Source organism: Daucus carota, chromosome 4, assembly GCF_001625215.2.
Source record: "Daucus carota subsp. sativus chromosome 4, DH1 v3.0, whole genome shotgun sequence".
NCBI classification, from domain to species: Eukaryota; Viridiplantae; Streptophyta; class Magnoliopsida; order Apiales; family Apiaceae; genus Daucus; species Daucus carota.
The window spans coordinates 43383456-43403168 of NC_030384.2; the positions used below are offsets into that span (position 1 = coordinate 43383456).

The following is a 19713-nucleotide window of genomic DNA, read 5'->3' on the forward strand; positions in this document are numbered from 1 at the left end:
CTATGACCGGGCATTGGTATGTAACAGGGTTTCAAATACAGGTAGTCAGCTTGATACTGCGATGATGTTTGCTTGGCCTATTCGGACTAATACCTCATTTATTTGTTTTAAATCTATGTTTTTTAGTTTTGGTAACAGGTAGTTACATTCTGATATGAAGTCCTAACACTCAGTACATTATCATCAGCTTACTAGTAGGCCAATGTATGTCTGGGTTTTTGGCTCATATGATGCAGATGCTTGATTAGAACCAGGTAGATTTATCTGCCTATGGATCACTATTAGAATTCGACAAATCAGATCAGTACATGGTTTGAATACTTTGGCTCACAATTGAAATGCATTCAACAATTCAGATCCGTAATTTTTTGTTGATATATCGCTGTATTCAGTTTTAACATCGAATACATATAGTTTACAACATCAGATAGGATACCGGTTTAACATTGACAAGATTACACAAAAGTATAGAACCTTTGCCCCCAATACTGTAGCTGCTTTAGAGGGGCAGCCTATCCAAAGGCCTAATAGCTGCAACCTTGCTGTAATCAGGTCTCAGGAATTTCTGATAGGTAATATTCAACTCCCCTTTTTTAGCAGCTCTCTGGAATTTCAAGAGACTTTTTGCACAATCCCTGCAATATTTTAAGGTACATTTAATTTTCTCAGAAAGAAAAAGGAACAATTAATTATAACTGACAAGCTGATTCCGGAGCAAGAAATTTGACATACGAATGCTCAGTTTGGTCACAGACGATGGAATGAAAGATTATGAACAAAATAAAGGTGACAAAAATTATGTAAGTGGTGGAAAAACCGGGAAAAAATCAGTGCATGCAACTTTTATAATAAAAGTTGTGGAGAACATGTGTAGAAGTAGAAATGAAAGAATTCATCTACAAGTTTGTGGTATTGAGTTCTAGTTTTAATCTGCATGCATGGTATCCACGAAAATAATAGAATAAATTCCCACCAAAATTCATCCTCCCAAAACAATGGAGCAAAAGATACCTCATTTGTGATTCTTCATACTGTGCATGTTTTCCGAGAAGCGGGGTCCATGCAGGAGTCATCTGCAATGTACATCGTGCAAGATAGATAGCAGATGCGCACAGCAATGAGGGCTTGAAGTCCACGGCTTCATATTCAACTAAAGAGAGCTCAATGAGATAGAAGGCCAGATGTTCAAACTGCATAAAATTTAGCCATTAAAAAAAATAGTGATCTAGAAGAAGATACTTGAGTTTAACTTTCTGAAGAAGTAATAACAAAATATAAATAATTAAGATTGTAATGAAAACATAAACTTAGAAGTATATAGTCATCTTTGAGCTAATGTCCAAGTACTTATATTCCATTTTAATCAAATTGTTGTAGAGTTTGCAAAATGTACCAAATATGTAACCAGCATCTCGAATCAATATTAGTAAAAAGTACAACTATTTGCACATAAATACTACACACCTTTGGGTCCGATTGAGCAGCCTTGAGAAATCTTAGCATGAAAACATAAGGAGTAGGTGCATTTAGCCTAAACTTCAATTTCTCTAACATAGCCGACTCCTGTCAAAACAAGCTATGTCATTAATCAGGAAAAGCATAGTCGATAATATAAACATGCAATTAGCTGAGCGCAAGACTTCTGTGTGTTCAATATTTTGTTTTTTATGTTTATTCACTATTCATAACAGGACCGCTTGATGTAGTAAAAGACTGTCTAGAAAACCACAAATTAGAGATGATCAATTATCTAGGACATTGCCAAGTAAGATATACTAGCAGAATTCAAAGTCGCTAACAACCAAAAAATCAGTGTTTCTGTTGTATTTGGAGAGCCAGACATGCTTATCTCAATTATTGCTATCATGCAAGAGTTGGGAACACAATGCCCGCAACATGGAATTTAGAAATTCAAGTGCTGTACCATTCTAAGCATTTGATCCCTCGTATATGACTCTCCTGAGATACTAATTAGATCTGTAACCTGTAAAGAAAAGAACGATAAGATGGTATATAATGGCCAACTCTCCACTCAAACAAGAATACTAAAATGAGTGGTTTAAAATCTGCAATATATTGTGGGATCAAGTGACATCAACACCTACCTTTGGGTGCCAAAAGTCCTCGTATTTTGATGCTAGCAACAGTGAAGTAAGACCAACAAGCTGCATTTCAGTCCTCTTGATGCTAACTGAGGATATATATCTGTCCAACAGTGTGACCATTAGATAAAGGGTTTCTTGCATTAAATCAAATTTTTGATGCACCTGCATGTAAGGAGGCAAATAGTTAACTTAAGATTTTAGTAAAAACTAAATATATGTTAAGAAATCCAGGATACATATGTCAAAGAAACATGTGAATATTTATTTGAAAAAGAGGAAAAATTACTTCAATAAGCCAATTGACCAATACCCCCCTCATATGAGGTGTAATCTCTTTCTGCATGTCCATGTAATTTTGTAGTGGTTGATGATGTGCCTGCAAGTGAAAGATAAGTAATCATCATTCACCGCGGAGATAAAGTGCATGCTTTCTCTAAGTTCTATGGTCCGATAAAGCTGTACACGCAATATAAATCTCTGGGTAAAAATAATTTTTAATAATGGGAACTTCTACATATTCTTGAGGGTTGGAAATGATGTTAGATCATTAGTACATGTAAAACTTATCAGAATCTGTAGTAAAACATTAGACATCAAATTGCACTTTATATGAACTTGTGAAGATGCTTGGTCATCCAATAGTTTTACCATTCTGAGAGAACTCAAGCTTCTTACTATAATCTTGGGAAAAAAGTAGTAATGGGACATAAAACTCACTTTTACCAAAAAATTTAACTTAAATCAGTTGGAACTAGAATCAGAATGCTTTCTAAGTATTTTATGTGCCAGCACTGCCATATATGTATTTGACGAGTTCTAATGTGCTGTCAGCACTTGAACTATCCTGGCATCTGTCTGTCACAAAACAGGAATGAGGAAACCTCCTTGAAGACAATAAGACATACACAACTGCATAAAACCTCTCTCCACACTTCCGCAAGCAAAGTACTGGGAGAATCAAGTACCCTGTCCCTATGTCTGCTAATAGCTTCACCATCAAAGTTTATTATTTAATATTGATAAACAAGAATTGGTATGTAGTTTCCAAGTCCACCAATTTGGCAAGCATAAAACCAATCTCTTGCTTTTACAAATATGTTTTTAATATACTCAACAAAAATGCTCACACATTAGTGATGAAAGTGCAGGCAAGGTTGATTAATCCATCTGAGAAAATGTGAGACTGGCTTGGACGAATTCTAAAAAAATAAAAATTATACGTAGACAATTTTGTTTCACTGTGTAATTCTACTCGATGTATAATTCATGGTAGTACTAGCTTTACTGTGGCATAAAATATGCAAACAATATCAGATTGAGGGTGCAGATACATATACGTAAAGGTGTGAATTCTATCTGGATAAGTCTGTATATAAGCATATAGTGCACAAGCACAGAGGAAGGAGAGACAAAGAAAGGTAACCTCCATAACCCAATAATACTGGTAGATCTCATCAACATATTCAGCAACATCAAGGTGATTGGAATCCTGATCAATATTTGGCAGACAATCCTGCTCATCATTCTTAATTTGTTCCTTTAACAACTGCAGGATCAGGTTAACTATTATATATACAGAAATGAGTCATAAAGTATAAATAAGTGATATGCATCTACCTTTGATGTTGCCATCAGTAAAGTTGTATAAGATCTCCTGCGCCCAGACTTTTTCCTGGCAATATCATCAGATGCATTTTGAACTTCATTGCTGTTGGAATCAGAAGCAAGCTCATCTTGAGCAGGTTGTTTATTAGCGACAACTAAAGGTGGTCTTTTGATTGATGATAATGAAGTTGTGAGCACTTTATTCTCTCTCTTAGACAATGTCGCAGCACCAACTTCTTTCAAAGTTGTTCTAGGATCTAAATTTTCAACCTTCAGTTTTGCTGTTGACTGCAATATCAAATAAAGAGTGTGAATGCTAAACAGTAGCACTGATGAAGTGGGAGGTTATCATGTTAACATACTAATAGGATTATTCGAATATGGGAATGACTGAAACAGTATTTTCAATATAACTCTAACTACTTTATTATATTAGTGGGGATATCTATGCCTTTTTCTTTTGCTTTTTGTCAGCACCAAGTCAAATATGAAACGTGAAACTACAACAATTCTGTTAAGATGAATGCTTGTAGCAAGTTTAACTCAATAGTTGCTTGTACTTTATATTGTAAAATACAATATTTATAGTTGTTACTTTAGAAAAAATGAACAGAGGATTGACTTCAAAAGTAGTGTTCAGTGTACAGTATCTGACCAGTCACGCTCAACCCGATCATGACTCTCATTGCATCAATAAAGTTTATTCCACAAAATCAAGAAATTCACACCACACAATCTTTCACGTGCAATAACAGGTAAACATTGCAGTGTAACATAAAAGTGCAGTTAAATTAGTTTAAAAAAGATCAGACCAGTATCTTATTGTACCTTCACTAATTTTCTAGAGGAAGCCCTTGAATCCACCTTAAGTTGACCACCAAATCCCCTAGAAAAGATCAAACATACATACCAGTTTAGATGTTAAAGCAGAGAAAAATTAGCTGGCCAGCTGCTGTACTAGTTAATAAGAAAACTTTCATGCAATATTCCCTTCTAATCTTTTCAAATGAACCTTTGGTTTTATGAAATAAAATGGGTTTAGAATGCAATATAGCAAATCATATTGGTATGAGTGAAAAAAGGAAAACACACTCTGTGAGACTCAGTTTTCAATTTAAAAAATATGTAACATGCATGCTAAAGTCGACTAAGATGACAGTTTACAGAGAGCAAGTATATACTGCAAATGTAACAGTTTCTTCAAGGGGCACAGAATGAGGTTCAGGGCATCAATCTAACATAAAATTGCTAAAAAAACTCTTTATAAACAACAAAAAGAAACTGTGTATAACATAAACCTTCATGCAGATATATGATATAATATCAATTTCAAACTCTTTTCTATATGGTTCCAGGAAATTAAATTTTACAAGAGCATACCTCGCTTGATTTGTTGTAAGATAACTTCCACTATTGCTTCCAGAGGGTAAGGTCTTCCTACCGACTTTGAGCTTAACTGGAGAATTAGGTCAATAGCAGTAAGCAACGCATATACATCAGATTTGCTGCAGTGAAGTCATACTAGGTTTAGTATTATAACTTCTCACCAGAAAACCCACACTTCTCTTTGATCTGTCCCGTGTATTCAGCATTTTTCTACAAGAAATAACTTTTCAGAAATTAAAGGGCAAAGGTTGTCTCAGGAGAAGTATATTTTTTGCACTTTGTATGATTTTCTACCAAACAGAATCATTGTACAATCCTGACCTTCTCAGCTTCACTTGAATCAATTTTGTTTGCTCGCTTTAGCACAGGCAAAGAATTCCTAAAGAGGCGTAATAAATAAATAAATATATTTATTGCGTGGATACATAAAAATAAAAAACCCAAAAATATAAAAAATAAATCTGTAATGTATTAAACCTTGTTGGTGGCCGAGGAATTAGAGATGTCCTGACAAAACAATTAAGAATTCTGTTACAATTCCATCCAATTAAATGATATAATTAAAAAGGGATAATAAACCTTTTTCACATTCAAGCAAATTATAAACTGATAAAATCATAGATAGACCAAAGTAAGATAAGTTAATAATAATTGAGAAGGTAATGGAAACAAATACCTGCCTACATTGTTGAAAGATTTACGACCCTGGAAGTTGGTCTGTAGGTCACCAGAGGACACCTTTATATCATTTCTATCTCTTGTATCTGTAAACATGGACTACATGTAAAATTTTGCTCAGAGGTAAAATTGAGATTTATCTTAAAAGCTAAGAGTTCTACCTCTCCGACCAGTATAATGGTTCGCGGTGACTTGACTCAGGCTCACTCTTGAGTTCCCCTGTAACAAAACAGCAAAGCCAACAACTGGTTATTGACAAATACAAAATTGGGATGAGAAAATTCTATGGACTTTATTAGCCTGTCCCAAAACTCATCTATCTTGGTGGTACTTCATCATGCCTTTCAAGTTTCAGCCTTTTATACATAATATGTCCACTGATTATGTCATTAATCCTCCAACAAAGATCAATTTAACTGTGAAAAACCAAGAAGAATTAACTGTGAAGTGGTTTACTTATCTACAAGTATCATATTGATATATCATCCACCATTAGGTTCTGATGTCAATTTATTGCCACTTCTTCACAAAGTAACATATATAGGTGCTTCACATTTGAGAAATAGTAAGTTACCTAGACCTCACTAAAACTAATATGTTACTTTTTTTCCAAGACCAAACCCAAATCTTTGTCAGGCTTTACCATCTAATCTTTCAAGCACTACATATCTACACTGAGTACACACAACAATTTTCTGTCCTTGATCCAAGATCTTTGCTTTGCACTTTATTGACAAAAAAATGGTTGTCATCTAAATTCCAATATTGCTTATACAAAGGTTCTGATGCTAACATTATATAAGACTTGTTATGTAAGTAATACATTAGTCTCTCATTTGTCTAAACTAAGAAAAAAGGTCTCTACCTATGTATGTGCTACTCTGACATCACTAAAGATACACAGGTGACTAATTTTTCATATATTAAAAACAAAACATAAGCAATTGCATTTCCACCGTTGTTATGAGTATGCTATGTACAAACAAATTTGTCCAATGGAAAAGAAGCAAGCTGATGAGCTACAATCAAAAATTATATAATTTACTCATTCTAACTAATATCTAACAATAGCAACCGGCAAGTTTTAGCATGACTTTTTCTTATTCTCAAAACAAACATAAATCAGCTTTTATATACCAAATATTATTGAGTTAAAATAAATCATTATTGCATTGCAAAAGAAAAACTGATGTTGAAAAACAGACTGCAGACAAAAGAGAACGGAATTTTAGGATAGATTATCTAATGATGAGAAAGACAGGTAAATAGCAAAAGCTGGAAAATCATATACTTGTGTACCCTACCGTTAATGGTTTTCTTGTTGAAGAAGTTGCATTCGTATGACCTGTACCTAATGAAGACCTGATAAAGAATGTAGAAAAGGGAAAAAGCATTATATTCAAGCATAGAACACATATATAATAGATCATAATAAATTCCAGATTATCGATTCATCCCAATAATTTGTGTTAAATACTTAAAGATGTAATTGAATAGGTTTTGTATTTAAAAACTAAATTGTACACGTGAACATACAAAAAACTTGTTCCTTCATTTATACATATCTTGCATCAAATTTCAACAGAGATGATTTGGATCCCTCAGCCTGGTATGCATTATTTTGAAGCATGTAAGCAGGTTTTAAATAATTTTATAATATCAACATATTTGCATAGGAATTTGTTTTCATATGAAAAATGACTATTGTAATATTACTAACATGTGCTTTTGACTCGTGCCAGTTCCACGATGGATATCCAGTTAATAGTTGTAAAATCTATGGAATTATGTTTCCTGAAGAGCTAAAAGATTTAAATCAATAACAATTGTACCTTTGCAAATACCTATTGCTTGTGGCTTTAGTTGTCCTGCATCACAGAAACAATGCAACATTAGAATAACCACATTCAAAAGAAAAGATCAAAAAGTATAGACAAAGTGGAGGAGTTCACTTTTAAAGCCTTGATATGATGACCTCATCTATTTGAATGGCATCATAATATTTTAAAAAGGCCCAAAGATCATACAAATGAAAAAATGCATTCAAAGTAACGTAAATAACCAAACTTACAGTGGTTTAGCAACGCCGCGTATTACAGTCTTTGAGGCATCACCCTTAACATTGCTAATATCAGCTAGAACTTTTCTTCCAGTGTTTCTCATTGCTGGGACAAGTAGGTGGGTGTGTCAAAAGATAAGTTAGGCATTAGAGTCAAATAGAGAGTCTAAGGCCTACTTACCAGATTTATCATTCTTTCCTTTAGTGTTCTCAATGTTCTTTAGAGCCACCTTTATCTTTAAAATAGTTGAACAATGAATGAAAATCAGATAGAAATGTATGTACTACATTCCTCCACTTCTATTAAATAACACTTCACAGAGTGTAAAAGTTGATAAAGAAAGAGCAAAACCTTAGAATTAGTTGTAGTGCCCTGACACCCATTTTTAACAGGTAATGATTTCCTTCTGCATAGAAGATTAAATTTGAATTATAAACGGTGATATGACAATTAGTCTGCCACAAGCTAAGAATTAGAAATATTATTACACTCTGCCAGTCTGTTTTCTCTGCACATCCATTATTCTTTGCCTATATTATTTCTCGTGAATTGCGACATAGAAGTCAATAACCCTTTTTTCAATATTATAGGCCAAAAATTCTCTCGAATTCCCATAGAATTACATAAACAACGCAAATACAAATAACAAGAGAAAACGGTATATCAAACATCTAAAATTTACCGTGACATAAGCAACAAACTTACTTGATTTCATCATCAACAGAATCGCTACGGATAGGTTTAACTTTATCATTTTCGGCATAAATCTTGAACTTCCTATATCCAGCTGTATTGAAAAAATTAAAGACCCAATTCAAATTATCAAGAAAATAAAACAGAATATTATGTTGCCAATAACACATACAATTATAAACAGATATAATAAAGCATTACCAGTCTTGCTAGTTGTGACGTCTTCCATTACTCGACTTGCAATCGACTTACCCTAAAAAATGATAAGAAGAGGAAAATCAAGTATCAGTAACCCTGAAATTTGGAAACCGGAGTCGTCAATTGAGGAATTGAAATTAGGGTTTGTAGCGTACTTTAACAGCTACCATTGTGTATTCAATTTTACTTCTTATTGAGACCTCTGGTTTTAATCACTTGTCGGTGAAACGATAATTAAGTTTCCTGGCAATTAAACAGGTATCAGATCAGGGACATGATCCGGAAAACGTATACATATATATATGAGAGAGAGGGAGGGAGGGAGAGAGAGAGAGAGAGAGGGAGGGGGAGAGAAAGAGAGAGAGGGAGGGGGGAGAGAGACCATTGGCGAAAGTTGCTGGCGATCTTGAGCAAGGTAGACAACAAGAATTTGGCCGTTGGTTAGCGACTGAGAAGAGTTTAAAAAACCAGACCCCGCCTGTTTCAGGGTTTGAATCGCACACAAAATGTTTTAATTACTATTTTCTCCTCTTCGCATATACACAGTAATCGAGCCACGCATTTTTGTCTTTTTTCATCGGGGACTTTTAGTTTTGTTTCCAGGAATTAGATGAAAATTTCAGACTTAATTACCTTGATTTTTTTTTAAAAAAGATAAATGTTCAAAGTGACACTTCCTAACCTAAAATGTTACTTTTATATTTTTAATAATATCAAAATTTTACAACGCCCTTTTTAGCTGATGGGTGTAGTCGGGTTGGATTGCTAATTTTTCATATTTTAATAATAATAATTTATTTATTTATTTTCATAAATTTTAATAAATTTTAAAAAAAATATTTACAAATTATCGGGACACCATCAAATTATTGGGACACCATCAATAATTTTAAAACTGAGAATAGAGCAGGTTTTCTAAAGTTTTGGCCCAAACAATCTCTTAGAAAGGTTATAAAACTTCAAAGTCCCGCCCCACGGAGCCGCTTATATTACATTAAAATATTATTTAAATAAAAATCGATTATCGATTATAATATAGATGGACAATAACTTATACTCCCTCTGATTTCCTTTTCTGGATGTCCTATTCAATTCTATACATTTCAAAACTTTCTTAAAATAGTAAACTTTTATAATATAAAAATCTCACTCATCCACTAACTTCATCTACTTTTCTAAATCTATCACTTAAATATTAATGGGTCCCACCACTTTACCTACTTTTATTTCTCTTTCTTATTACTTTACATTACTTTATACACTTTTCTTAGTCTCCGTGCCCGATACAAATGTATACATCTAAATGGGACGGAGGGAGTAACCTATTTAAGTGTTTTGATAATTTGACTTATAAATAGTTGGGTTACGAAGTTAGTTTGAGATATTTTTCCCAATAACTTGATTTTTTTTAAATATTTTCCGATAAAAATTATTCATGAGTCATAATTTATTTGTTAATCATTTTTATTTTTATTATTATATTTTTAACAATCCATAAATTATTAATAAGTTAAAATTACCCAAACAGATATTTGAACTCTCCTGCTTATCATTTAAAACAGACTCCGTAGTTAAATACTAACATAATCATGTTGGTTATGTAATTAAAAGTTTTAAGTGAGTCACCGCTAATTTATTCTATATTTTTGTCAAAAGTAAGATAATTTTAAATTAAAAATATAATTTTCGGAGAAACAAAGTTTTCTTCGTTCAAAAATACATATCATCTGCCTGAAAGTAAAACTATTAAAACTCATTCAAGTATAAGGCTCATATGGACGGCCCAAACCTTAACTAAGGGACAGATGCATTACAAATTTTCAATACTGCTGATAGTTTATTACATTGAACATAATTGTGTGCTTATTTTCTTATAAAATTATGTTTAGTACAGCATTGCATAAACCACCCCCTTGCAGGGAGAAGTTATCATAATCTTGAATTGTATCAGTCAATTAAACTCGGATTACATTACATTACAATGAAACACATGTATATGCCAATTTCGAACAACAGAACATATTACTAGATCCAATACATGACCACAACTGCGGGTAGAAGCTGGATCATTTCTGTAAAGTAACCGCTCACCTGTTAAGTGCATGAATGAGAAATTAAGATACAAAACTATTCATTAAAAGTATTACAATCAAGCCTGTAGTTATAACTAATTTATTCATAGATATCAATCAGGATGAAAATTTTGTGGTATGACTTAGTGGGGGTGTTGGCCCCCTTTATCACAATTTCAAGCAAAAATGCACCAAATATCACGTCTGGAAATTTTAGCCCCTGATATCACTTTATAACACTACATCGTGTAGTCTTTACCTTTTTTTTTTTAGCCCAAGCCCATAGTAAACACATGCAAACCCTAAAAACCCCAACGTCAGATTATGTAACGTTAAGACGCTACTTTTTCTAAAGTTTTGAAGTCCAAGCCCGTATTACATATGACTTAAACGCTACACGATGTAGCGTTCTATTATCATAAACCTAATTCTACAAGATGCTGGGTTTCATTGTGGTATTGAGGGCCATATTTTCAGGGTGTGATATTTAGGGCATTTCAACCTCAAATTGTGAGATTCAGGGCATTTTCTCATTCCGTGGACTGATAAAATTATGAAATAATACACACCTGCGTTATTGTGATGCCTCGACTTCTGCCTAATCACGGAATGGTGTGAGATCAATCCTGAACTGTTTTTTTCCCTTGGTAACCCTCTTCAAAAAAATTAATGAAATAAAATTAAACGGAGAAAAATTACATATATACAGAAACAGAATGCAGAAATAACCAATCTAAGACACGCTTCCAACCATCTGTAATTTGGAGCAAAAATATTGCATAATTGACAAAAGGCAATTAGACTATTAGCTTAAGAAAGCAGATATGCCCTAAGCAAACATTCCTCATAAGAAAAACTCACAGCAATTGCCACAAGTTCTTCTAGCAGTTCCTCTAAATGGCGCAAAGGCTGTTTCGAAAGTTAACAAGAAGCTTAGTTAATGCACATTAAAATATTTCCAAGCTTCCAGAAGTCTCAGTAAACTTACCCACTGCGTGGGGCCATCCACAGGAGCACTCAGAGGATCATCATGAACCTAGAAAACCCAAAAGTTGTTTATATATCTAATACAACAGAAGTAGATAGCAAATATTGTAAGAGAAACTTAATCAGATCAGGTTAACATATGAAGTCAAGTTACTATGATGAGCTACAGAGTGATGAAATAGATATTCTATGAGAAGCTTTGATCTCTTACCTCCATAAAGATTCCATCCACTCCAACAGCAACAGCTGTCCTTGCAATGCAAGGTATCAAATCACGAAGACCTCCACTAGCAACACCCCCACCTTCTAGCTATAGGGATAAAGAAGCACAAGAATTATTGCCAACTTAAAATCACATATCAATAGACTTTCAAACTATTCCCCAACTGGAAAACTGAAATTACATAGCCACAAGATAATTCAAATAATAAACTTCCAAGCATACATTCCATTCAACTAGTTCTTCAAATTTGTGTCACGAGCAGAAATTTTAAAACAGTTAATGATGCTTTCGAGATTACGAAGGCAAATATACTTTTCATGCATTGTTGTAGGATCTTTGCATACTAGTTTATATTTTATGACTACTGACAAACAAGTACATGGCTTGTGCTTTGTGCAACATATTTGTTTTCAAGGCAGTGCTCAATTAATGCTGATATAATTGCAAACAAGTACATGATCCACACCTTCTTCCCAGCAGGTTGCTGTAATGAATGTGTAATATCAGCTACCTGAACCAACGCATGTAATAATTAGGTCAAACAATAGCTTGCAACTGTAACCAGCAAATGACAATACTGCCAGAGGGTTAGACTGCTTTTTAAATACTTACGATTGGACAATCAGCTTCCCTCATCCATTCCAAGTTTCGAGGATCAACAATCAAATCACCTGTACAGAGAGCCCAACGCTGATTTTCAGAAATGATAGAAGAACATATTAATGATGCTTCAGGCTGAAAACTCAACTCTGGCAGCTTACACAGGAAAAATACTTTTGGCTTGATATGAAGCTTTACTACCCTATCTATTTACACTAGTTCTAATTCATGCAGCTTCAAAAAAAAAAAAAAGAAGCAAAATTGACTTTAATAACGATTCATATGTTTTGGGCGTTAGTAGCTCCCAATTCTATACTCGGACCCGTTACAGAGTGCCCTTGTTGGACACAACACAAATCTGACATGGGGACACAGGGACTTACTATAGCCAAACATGGTTCCTCTTTCACAAACCATGACATTCTGATTTCCTGCTAGCCTAACTTTTTCAGCAGAATTTGTCATGACCTAGAAATAATTTTATCATTAGCAGCCGACTGAACCAACTGACTTGTACCAAATCCAGTAATCATGTCTACACAAGCGAAACTCAAAGACGTAGTTTCTGCATAGGAGACACTTACAGAAGGCGCACAAAATTGACCTTTCTTAATATTAATAATCTTTCCGGTCTGTGCAGCTGCGACTAGTAGGTCTGTCTATCATTTCAAGAAGCAATTGAACTTGTTAGTTCAAATACCAAATCCTAAAGTTTGTCGCTAAATGTGCCAAGGCTCAATTTGAAATTCTTAATGATAGCTTAAAAAATATCCATCAATCTAACCTGTCTGCATAGAAATGCAGGAATCTGAATCACATCAGCTACTCTACCAACTGCATCACACTGAGATAATAAAAAAAAATGCTAAATGCAGTTATGCTTACACACTATTAAAAAACAGTTCTGTAGAAATCTTCAATCAATACTTAGCAAACTAAAAAACTTATGAAAATTAAAATCAAGTTAAAGAAGAACATTGTTCATGAAAGGCAAAGGAGCGAACAATTCAGTATGATAACACAAAATTTCTCTTATGCACAATGAAACAATGTTCTTGGAGCCAGGAGAAGCCTGTGATGCATGGAAGGATAGTATTTTTTTTTATGATTCATCTAAAGTAAGGTGAAGCCTTTTGGGGGAAAAAACTAATGATAAAATGGCAATAAGCACCGTGTGAAAAGAGGGACTATTGTTGCGAAGAAGAAACAGCATAGAGCACAAATCCTGCACATTCTTTAAAAGCAATAATTCTAGCAACCACAAACCAAAAAGATAGGCCCTTGTTAGATATAGAACAAACTAATCTAAATAGGCCCTTGTTAGAGGAAAAGGGAATGCCTTGACAGAGGAAAAAGAGAATGTTTAACGCTACCTGACCAGCTTCATGTACATCAGTCACTATGGGTAGGTCATAAGCCACTTTCACCTTCTCAAGAATCTGCAATTATTGACATGAGCCATAGTTCACAATTTAGTTATATATTTTTGGTTCATTGAAAAGCTGTCAAGTTACAAGCCCTCCTAAAACCTTAGGGTGTTAGGAGGAGTCCCTTGCATGATCTTATATTATCTTCATTAAAAGACATGATCATTATCTATCAAAACAATATTTACACCAATCTTATCTTAGTGGCATCAGACAGGGTCAGGTAAAATCAGCAGAACTCTCCATTTTCAAGTTGAAACGACCAAGTGAATATAATAGGGCATAAAATCACAAAAATTAACGCAGCTGGAATAGAACTATCTGAACAATATTAATGCAGAACACTGTGGCCCGTGTTGTGTAATCGATATGTAAGAAAAGAACAAAATAAATATACCTTCAGACCTTCAGCTAATCCAGGGCCACGAAAAGACTTAGATGATGTTCTATTAGCTTTGTCAAAACTGGACTTGAAAACCAGTGGCAGGCCAAGTCTATAAGTAAAAATGAAATGCCAGGAAAATATTACTAATTCATTGAAATATAGAAGCTTCAAAAAAGTGAATCCCAGTGCCTAAGCTGTAATCCTGGAGTAAATGATAGAAGTGCAATACTCTACAAGCACATTGTAGCATATATCAAGAAAGAAATGTACCAACAAATCATTATCTATTTAACAGGAGAAGACCTCTTAAATGCTGCTCTATATTATTCCAGATCTTACTTATTTATGATAGCCAGAGTAAGCCTTAATCATTGTAAAGTGTAATTATAATTTTTTTTGCCAAGTTCATGGTAACATTTACTTAGGATCCAATTTTTAGGCTTAGGGTCTATGAAGGCATGAAAGTTGCAAGATCCTGTGGAGGATTGTGGTCTTCTAGTTCTGCTACTTTATATAACATATGAATTGATAGCAAAGTTCATTACTGGGCACACAGTTTCATGTTCTTTTGATTTCCTGTTTAAGGTGCCTGACTGCCTTCTAAGAGGAGTTGCTATCTGTAATGTACATGAGTGAGGTGGGAAAGTGGTGCACTAAATTTCTTCTGAACAAACTTTTATTTTTTTAAACTCATTTAGGGAGTACTTGTTACAATGTCTATAGTCCAAAAGACATATCCATGCATACTTCATCTTAAATATTCATCAATAAGATAACATACTTTGAAGTGATAGTCTTTATGTGACTAGCCATGCGTAATACATGCTCCTCTGATTCAATCACATTTGGACCCGCAAGTACAAAAAATGGTTCCGCTGACTGTTACATTGTGGACATCATATAAAAAAATTGAGTTTGCAACTGAACAAAGAAAATCATTGCAAAGCAAAACTACAAATATTTAAAGCAACTATGTACACAGCACAAAAGACAATATGAGAACCTTGAGCTTATTATATAGCAATGCCGATGAATCCATTTTTCAAGCTTAAAATTCTCAGCCTAGATCCTCCTTCCTGCACAAATTTAAAAGCAAATTTTATCAATAAAATTGTAGAAAATCATAAGAGCAAACGCAAGTTTCTTCCCTGTTAACATACTTGCAATTAATGCAACAGAAATGCAGAATGAACCATAGCAATTGCACAGCTACTGTGCATCTATATGTTGTTGCAACTTTCTGGAATATTTTGACAAGGTCATGATCCAATAACTTAATGCTACATTTTACGAGTCTGCTTAATCAACCAATTTTTAAGATTCTGACTTCTGATAAGATTATGCTCCAAAACGATATGCTACATTTTACGAGTCCTTTTATTGAACAATCCTCTGAGATTTTATATGCGTCTGTATGTTATAGCGACTTAATGCTTTACGAGTCTCTTAATTAACCATTTTTTGAGATTCTGAATTCCAATAAGATTATGATCTGCAACATAATGCTACATTTTACGAGTCCTTTTACACAACAATCCTCTGAGATTCTTAACATAGCACATCAAACATAAACATATTGGAGCTGGAATTGAAAAATATGGATCTAAAAAATAATACTTGGAGTAATTATCACCAAACTAGGTCTACTATCAACATGTAAATACACAAACAATTATATGTTGAAAGTAAAACATGAGAAATTAGAGAAAATCTAGCCATAGTTATATATAAGAATGCACACTTACAAATGAAGATCCGAATTGATCAATCAAATTGGAGTCGCGAAGAAAAGACTGAGTGAGAGACTCGAGAGTGCGAGTATGGGTGGGAGTGAGTGAGTGGGTCTGATCTGTGAATGACCCTTTACGGCCTTTTGGGCTTTGTCCATCTATATTTGGGCTTTAATGTGATGACCCAAATGGGAATTCAACTCGCTCTCGCAAGTCGCACAAGTTTAAACATCCGACCGAGCCCACTCGCTTTCTTTTTCTTTTTTCAAAAGTTTCAACTCGTTATTTTAGAGCACGGTACTCGGTACCTAATTTTAGGCAAATAAAAAAGTTATACTAAATTCATACGAATTATAAATTCACAAAAAATAATCTATTTATATTAAAAATATATATATGGTAAAAGATATACGCTGTAAAGGATTGATCTTTATCAAAACACATGCACATTAAAAAACAGGAAAAGCACAAAAAATAAGAAAAAGATGAGATTAAAAAAACACTAATGAGAACGGTCTACGAAACCACTTTTTTAAGTAGATAGAAAAGATGCCTAGTACAAAAAGAGACGATTACAACATAATGGTGCTAGTTTTGCTAATGATATGCTGTAGTTCGGTGAAAACTACAGTCCTCTTTCTTGTTCTGGGGTTGGAATGACAACATTATGCCAACACTATCAACTTCCTAGTATTTGTCACACCTAAGCAATTAAATAACTACTATCACTTTCCTTGGTTGTCACTTGTCCGTGCCTCTTTCATGATCATCAAAACTATTTACTCTCTTCCTCCGGATCTTTGTCGATTTTGTACACACAATTTAAGCATGATTGTGTATTTATATAATTTATTTTTAGATTTTTAATTTTGCAAATAAAATATTAAACATGATAATCTTTTTTATAAGAAAATGTAAAAAATGAATTTCAGAATTGAAAGTTAACTAGCTCGTTAAATTTTAAAAGGAAGTGAGGTATGCATTGTCGTCACTCGATTCCATCCAACTAACCAACTTGATCACCAACAAAGTAGCCAGACTCCTGGAAGCACCCATATAAAATCTAATACTAAAACATTTGCAGATTTAAGTACTGCAAACTAAAATGTATATTCGTAAAATATTAGCCCAGATGAATTTGTTGCAACGTACATAAACTGCGCTAGCTTTTGACAAGAAAAACATATATCAGTGGGCAGTGGGGTTAAAGATCATCAAGTGTAACATAACATGGAGACGTCGTAGTTTATACAGTAAACCGGTGCGGGTGTCCATTATTCCCACTTGCCTCTGCGGCCAAACTACTATCACTGTTATTTCTTCCTCGAGAAGTTGATTTCTGACAAGCGATTGCTTACGACATATAAAAGGATAACATTGCATTCGCATAAAAAAAAAAATCATATAAGTGAGTATTCCAGCACTGATTGCACTGCTTATACCAATTTAGCATAGTTAAAAAATATGACACAATTTATCTACAATAAATTCAGAAATATTCAGGCTTAAATAATTAATTCAAGTCTGCTAGGATATATGGCCCATCTATATATAAAAGTTAGAGAGGCCTATAGAAGATGACACTCAAAAATATTCTTTTCTAAAAAGAAAATCCTTGAAGCAACCCTTGGTAGCCCCTTCTTGGCCTGGCCGCCCATATATATATAGAACAGCCATCTCCATCATCAACAGGCACGTTCCTTTCCTCCGAGTTGCTCTATGTACAACGCAGCATCTTCCTCATAAACCCGACAAGAAGCCCCGGACACAGTCACAATGGTTTCTCATCAGGTTTGTTGCAAAAACTATGCAATAATTATATGCCTTCTTGTTCTGCTGCCAACCACAGTGTTAGGGAACTCGACATGTGAAGATGAAGGCGGACAAAAGCATAACAAACATGAGGCGCTTAAATTTAAACTCATTGCTATAGCTACGATCCTGGTTGCTGGGGGGATAGGAGTGAGCCTTCCGCAGCTTGGGAAGAAAGTCAGTGCACTGAATCCAGAGAATGATATCTTCTTCATGATCAAGGCTTTTGCAGCTGGCGTGATTCTGGCCACCGGATTCGTTCACATACTACCAGAAGCATTCAGCACTCTGACATCACCGTGTATTCAGAACACGTGGAAAAAATTCCCATTTGCAGGGTTCGTTGCAATGATGTCTTCAATTGGAACACTAATTGTAGACACGGTGGCAGCTGGTTACTACAGAAGGTCACACTTTGAAAAAGACAAGCAAGCCATTGTGGATGAAGAAATGGTTCAAGATAATGAGCAAGAGGGTCATGTACATGTTCATACTCATTCTTCTCAAGGGCATGCTCATGGCTCTGCATTGCTTTCTCAAGATGAGCAACGTAAGTTGAGTGATCTTACAAGGCATCGAATCATATCTCAAGTAAGCAAATTATCGAGACTTAATCAGTGTTTTGTTTTGGGGGATGTAGCATATGTACGTCTAACTACGATTGCACTATAAATAGGTTCTGGAATTAGGGATAATTGTTCATTCAATAATCATTGGAGTCACCTTGGGAGCTTCTGAAAGCCCAGACACAATCAAGACTCTCCTTGCAGCACTGTCTTTCCATCAATTTTTTGAGGGCCTGGGACTTGGGGGCTGCATCTCGCAGGTAACACTGTCATTATATCTTTTACCAGAGCTTGTATACTTGGTTATCTACATTACCCTGGAAAACATCATACAAAACATGTTACTTTCCGAGGATGATAATTATTATTAGAATTAGCAGCTAACAAGTCAAATTCAAAAATTATACACAAAGAATAGCCGATTTTAGTTTTAATATACTCTAAACCAAAAGGTCCAGGGACCAGTAATACAAGAGGACAAAAATAATGTACTGATTTCAAGGTTTCAATAACAATATCCGGGCCAAAAAAAAAGAAAGAGCAAAAGGTAAATTTGATGGCAGGGTGTCTAGCTTTCCGCTTTAATAGGGTGTGGCACTACAGAGTATAATTAAAAGCAACTTTCCCATTATCCAATCGCAATGTTGAACATGCAACAGACTAGAGCCTTAATTTGCATCTCATATCATGCACGAAATGTTATGGCTAATTTACTAGTGCCATGTACTTTATTTGGCCCTCTTATTTACATTTGCAGGCCAAATTCAAATCTCTGCACTCAACAATAATGACTGTATTCTTCTCCCTCACCACTCCCATGGGAATCGCTATTGGCATTGGAATATCTAACGTATACAGTGAAAATACCCCCACTGCTTTAATTGTCCAAGGGATATTCAATTCTGCTTCTGCCGGAATACTAATTTATATGGCCCTTGTGGACCTACTAGCAGCAGATTTCATGGATCAAAGGATGCAAAGCAATGCAAGGCTTCAAGTAGCAGCTAACATTTCACTACTTCTAGGAGCTGCTAGTATGTCTGTATTGGCCATATGGGCTTGAACCTTATGAGCGGATGTAGCCATTTCTTAGAAAATGAAAAATGTATTACGGTCTAGGATTCCATCAATCAATTTCTAGCCATACACAAAACCAAATATGCATTCTAAGTGAAACTATAAGACT

General features: G+C 34.5%; 3 protein-coding genes across 4 annotated transcripts; 1 reads left to right on the forward strand and 2 right to left on the reverse strand.

Annotated features, from left to right (window-relative positions):
- Positions 1-362: 362 nt before the first annotated feature.
- Positions 363-9241, reverse strand: LOC108216600 (putative cyclin-B3-1). Its single transcript, XM_017389406.2, has 24 exons — positions 9108-9241; positions 8881-8968; positions 8729-8780; positions 8540-8621; positions 8186-8240; positions 8015-8069; positions 7846-7939; positions 7607-7642; positions 7079-7136; positions 5936-5993; positions 5773-5860; positions 5574-5603; positions 5418-5475; positions 5258-5306; positions 5091-5166; positions 4539-4596; positions 3723-3998; positions 3529-3651; positions 2392-2481; positions 2106-2267; positions 1925-1984; positions 1465-1563; positions 1012-1190; positions 363-635 (listed from the first exon to the last, which is right to left on the reverse strand). The coding sequence occupies exons 2-24, from the start codon at positions 8893-8895 to the stop codon at positions 500-502; spliced, it is 1989 nt and encodes a 662-aa protein (XP_017244895.1). The 5' UTR covers positions 8896-8968; positions 9108-9241; the 3' UTR covers positions 363-499.
- Positions 9242-10502: 1261 nt separating this feature from the next.
- Positions 10503-16301, reverse strand: LOC108219573 (2-dehydro-3-deoxyphosphooctonate aldolase 1). Of its 2 annotated transcripts, XM_064092473.1 has the most exons (16): positions 16165-16301; positions 15423-15495; positions 15201-15298; positions 14432-14528; positions 13981-14046; positions 13779-13832; positions 13392-13451; positions 13192-13266; positions 12991-13075; positions 12620-12678; positions 12474-12518; positions 11996-12094; positions 11786-11833; positions 11659-11706; positions 11367-11452; positions 10503-10816 (listed from the first exon to the last, which is right to left on the reverse strand). In XM_064092473.1, the coding sequence occupies exons 2-15, from the start codon at positions 15456-15458 to the stop codon at positions 11396-11398; spliced, it is 927 nt and encodes a 308-aa protein (XP_063948543.1). In that variant the 5' UTR covers positions 15459-15495; positions 16165-16301; the 3' UTR covers positions 10503-10816; positions 11367-11395. The 2 variants fall into 2 exon arrangements, with proteins under 2 accessions (XP_063948543.1, XP_017248567.1); XM_017393078.2 differs by lacking the exon at positions 13779-13832.
- A 1435-nt stretch (positions 16302-17736) lies between these two features.
- Positions 17737-19713, forward strand: LOC108219225 (zinc transporter 1). Its single transcript, XM_017392551.2, has 3 exons — positions 17737-18552; positions 18638-18787; positions 19285-19713. Exons 1-3 carry the CDS (start codon positions 17926-17928, stop codon positions 19588-19590), a joined length of 1083 nt encoding a protein of 360 aa, XP_017248040.1. The 5' UTR covers positions 17737-17925; the 3' UTR covers positions 19591-19713.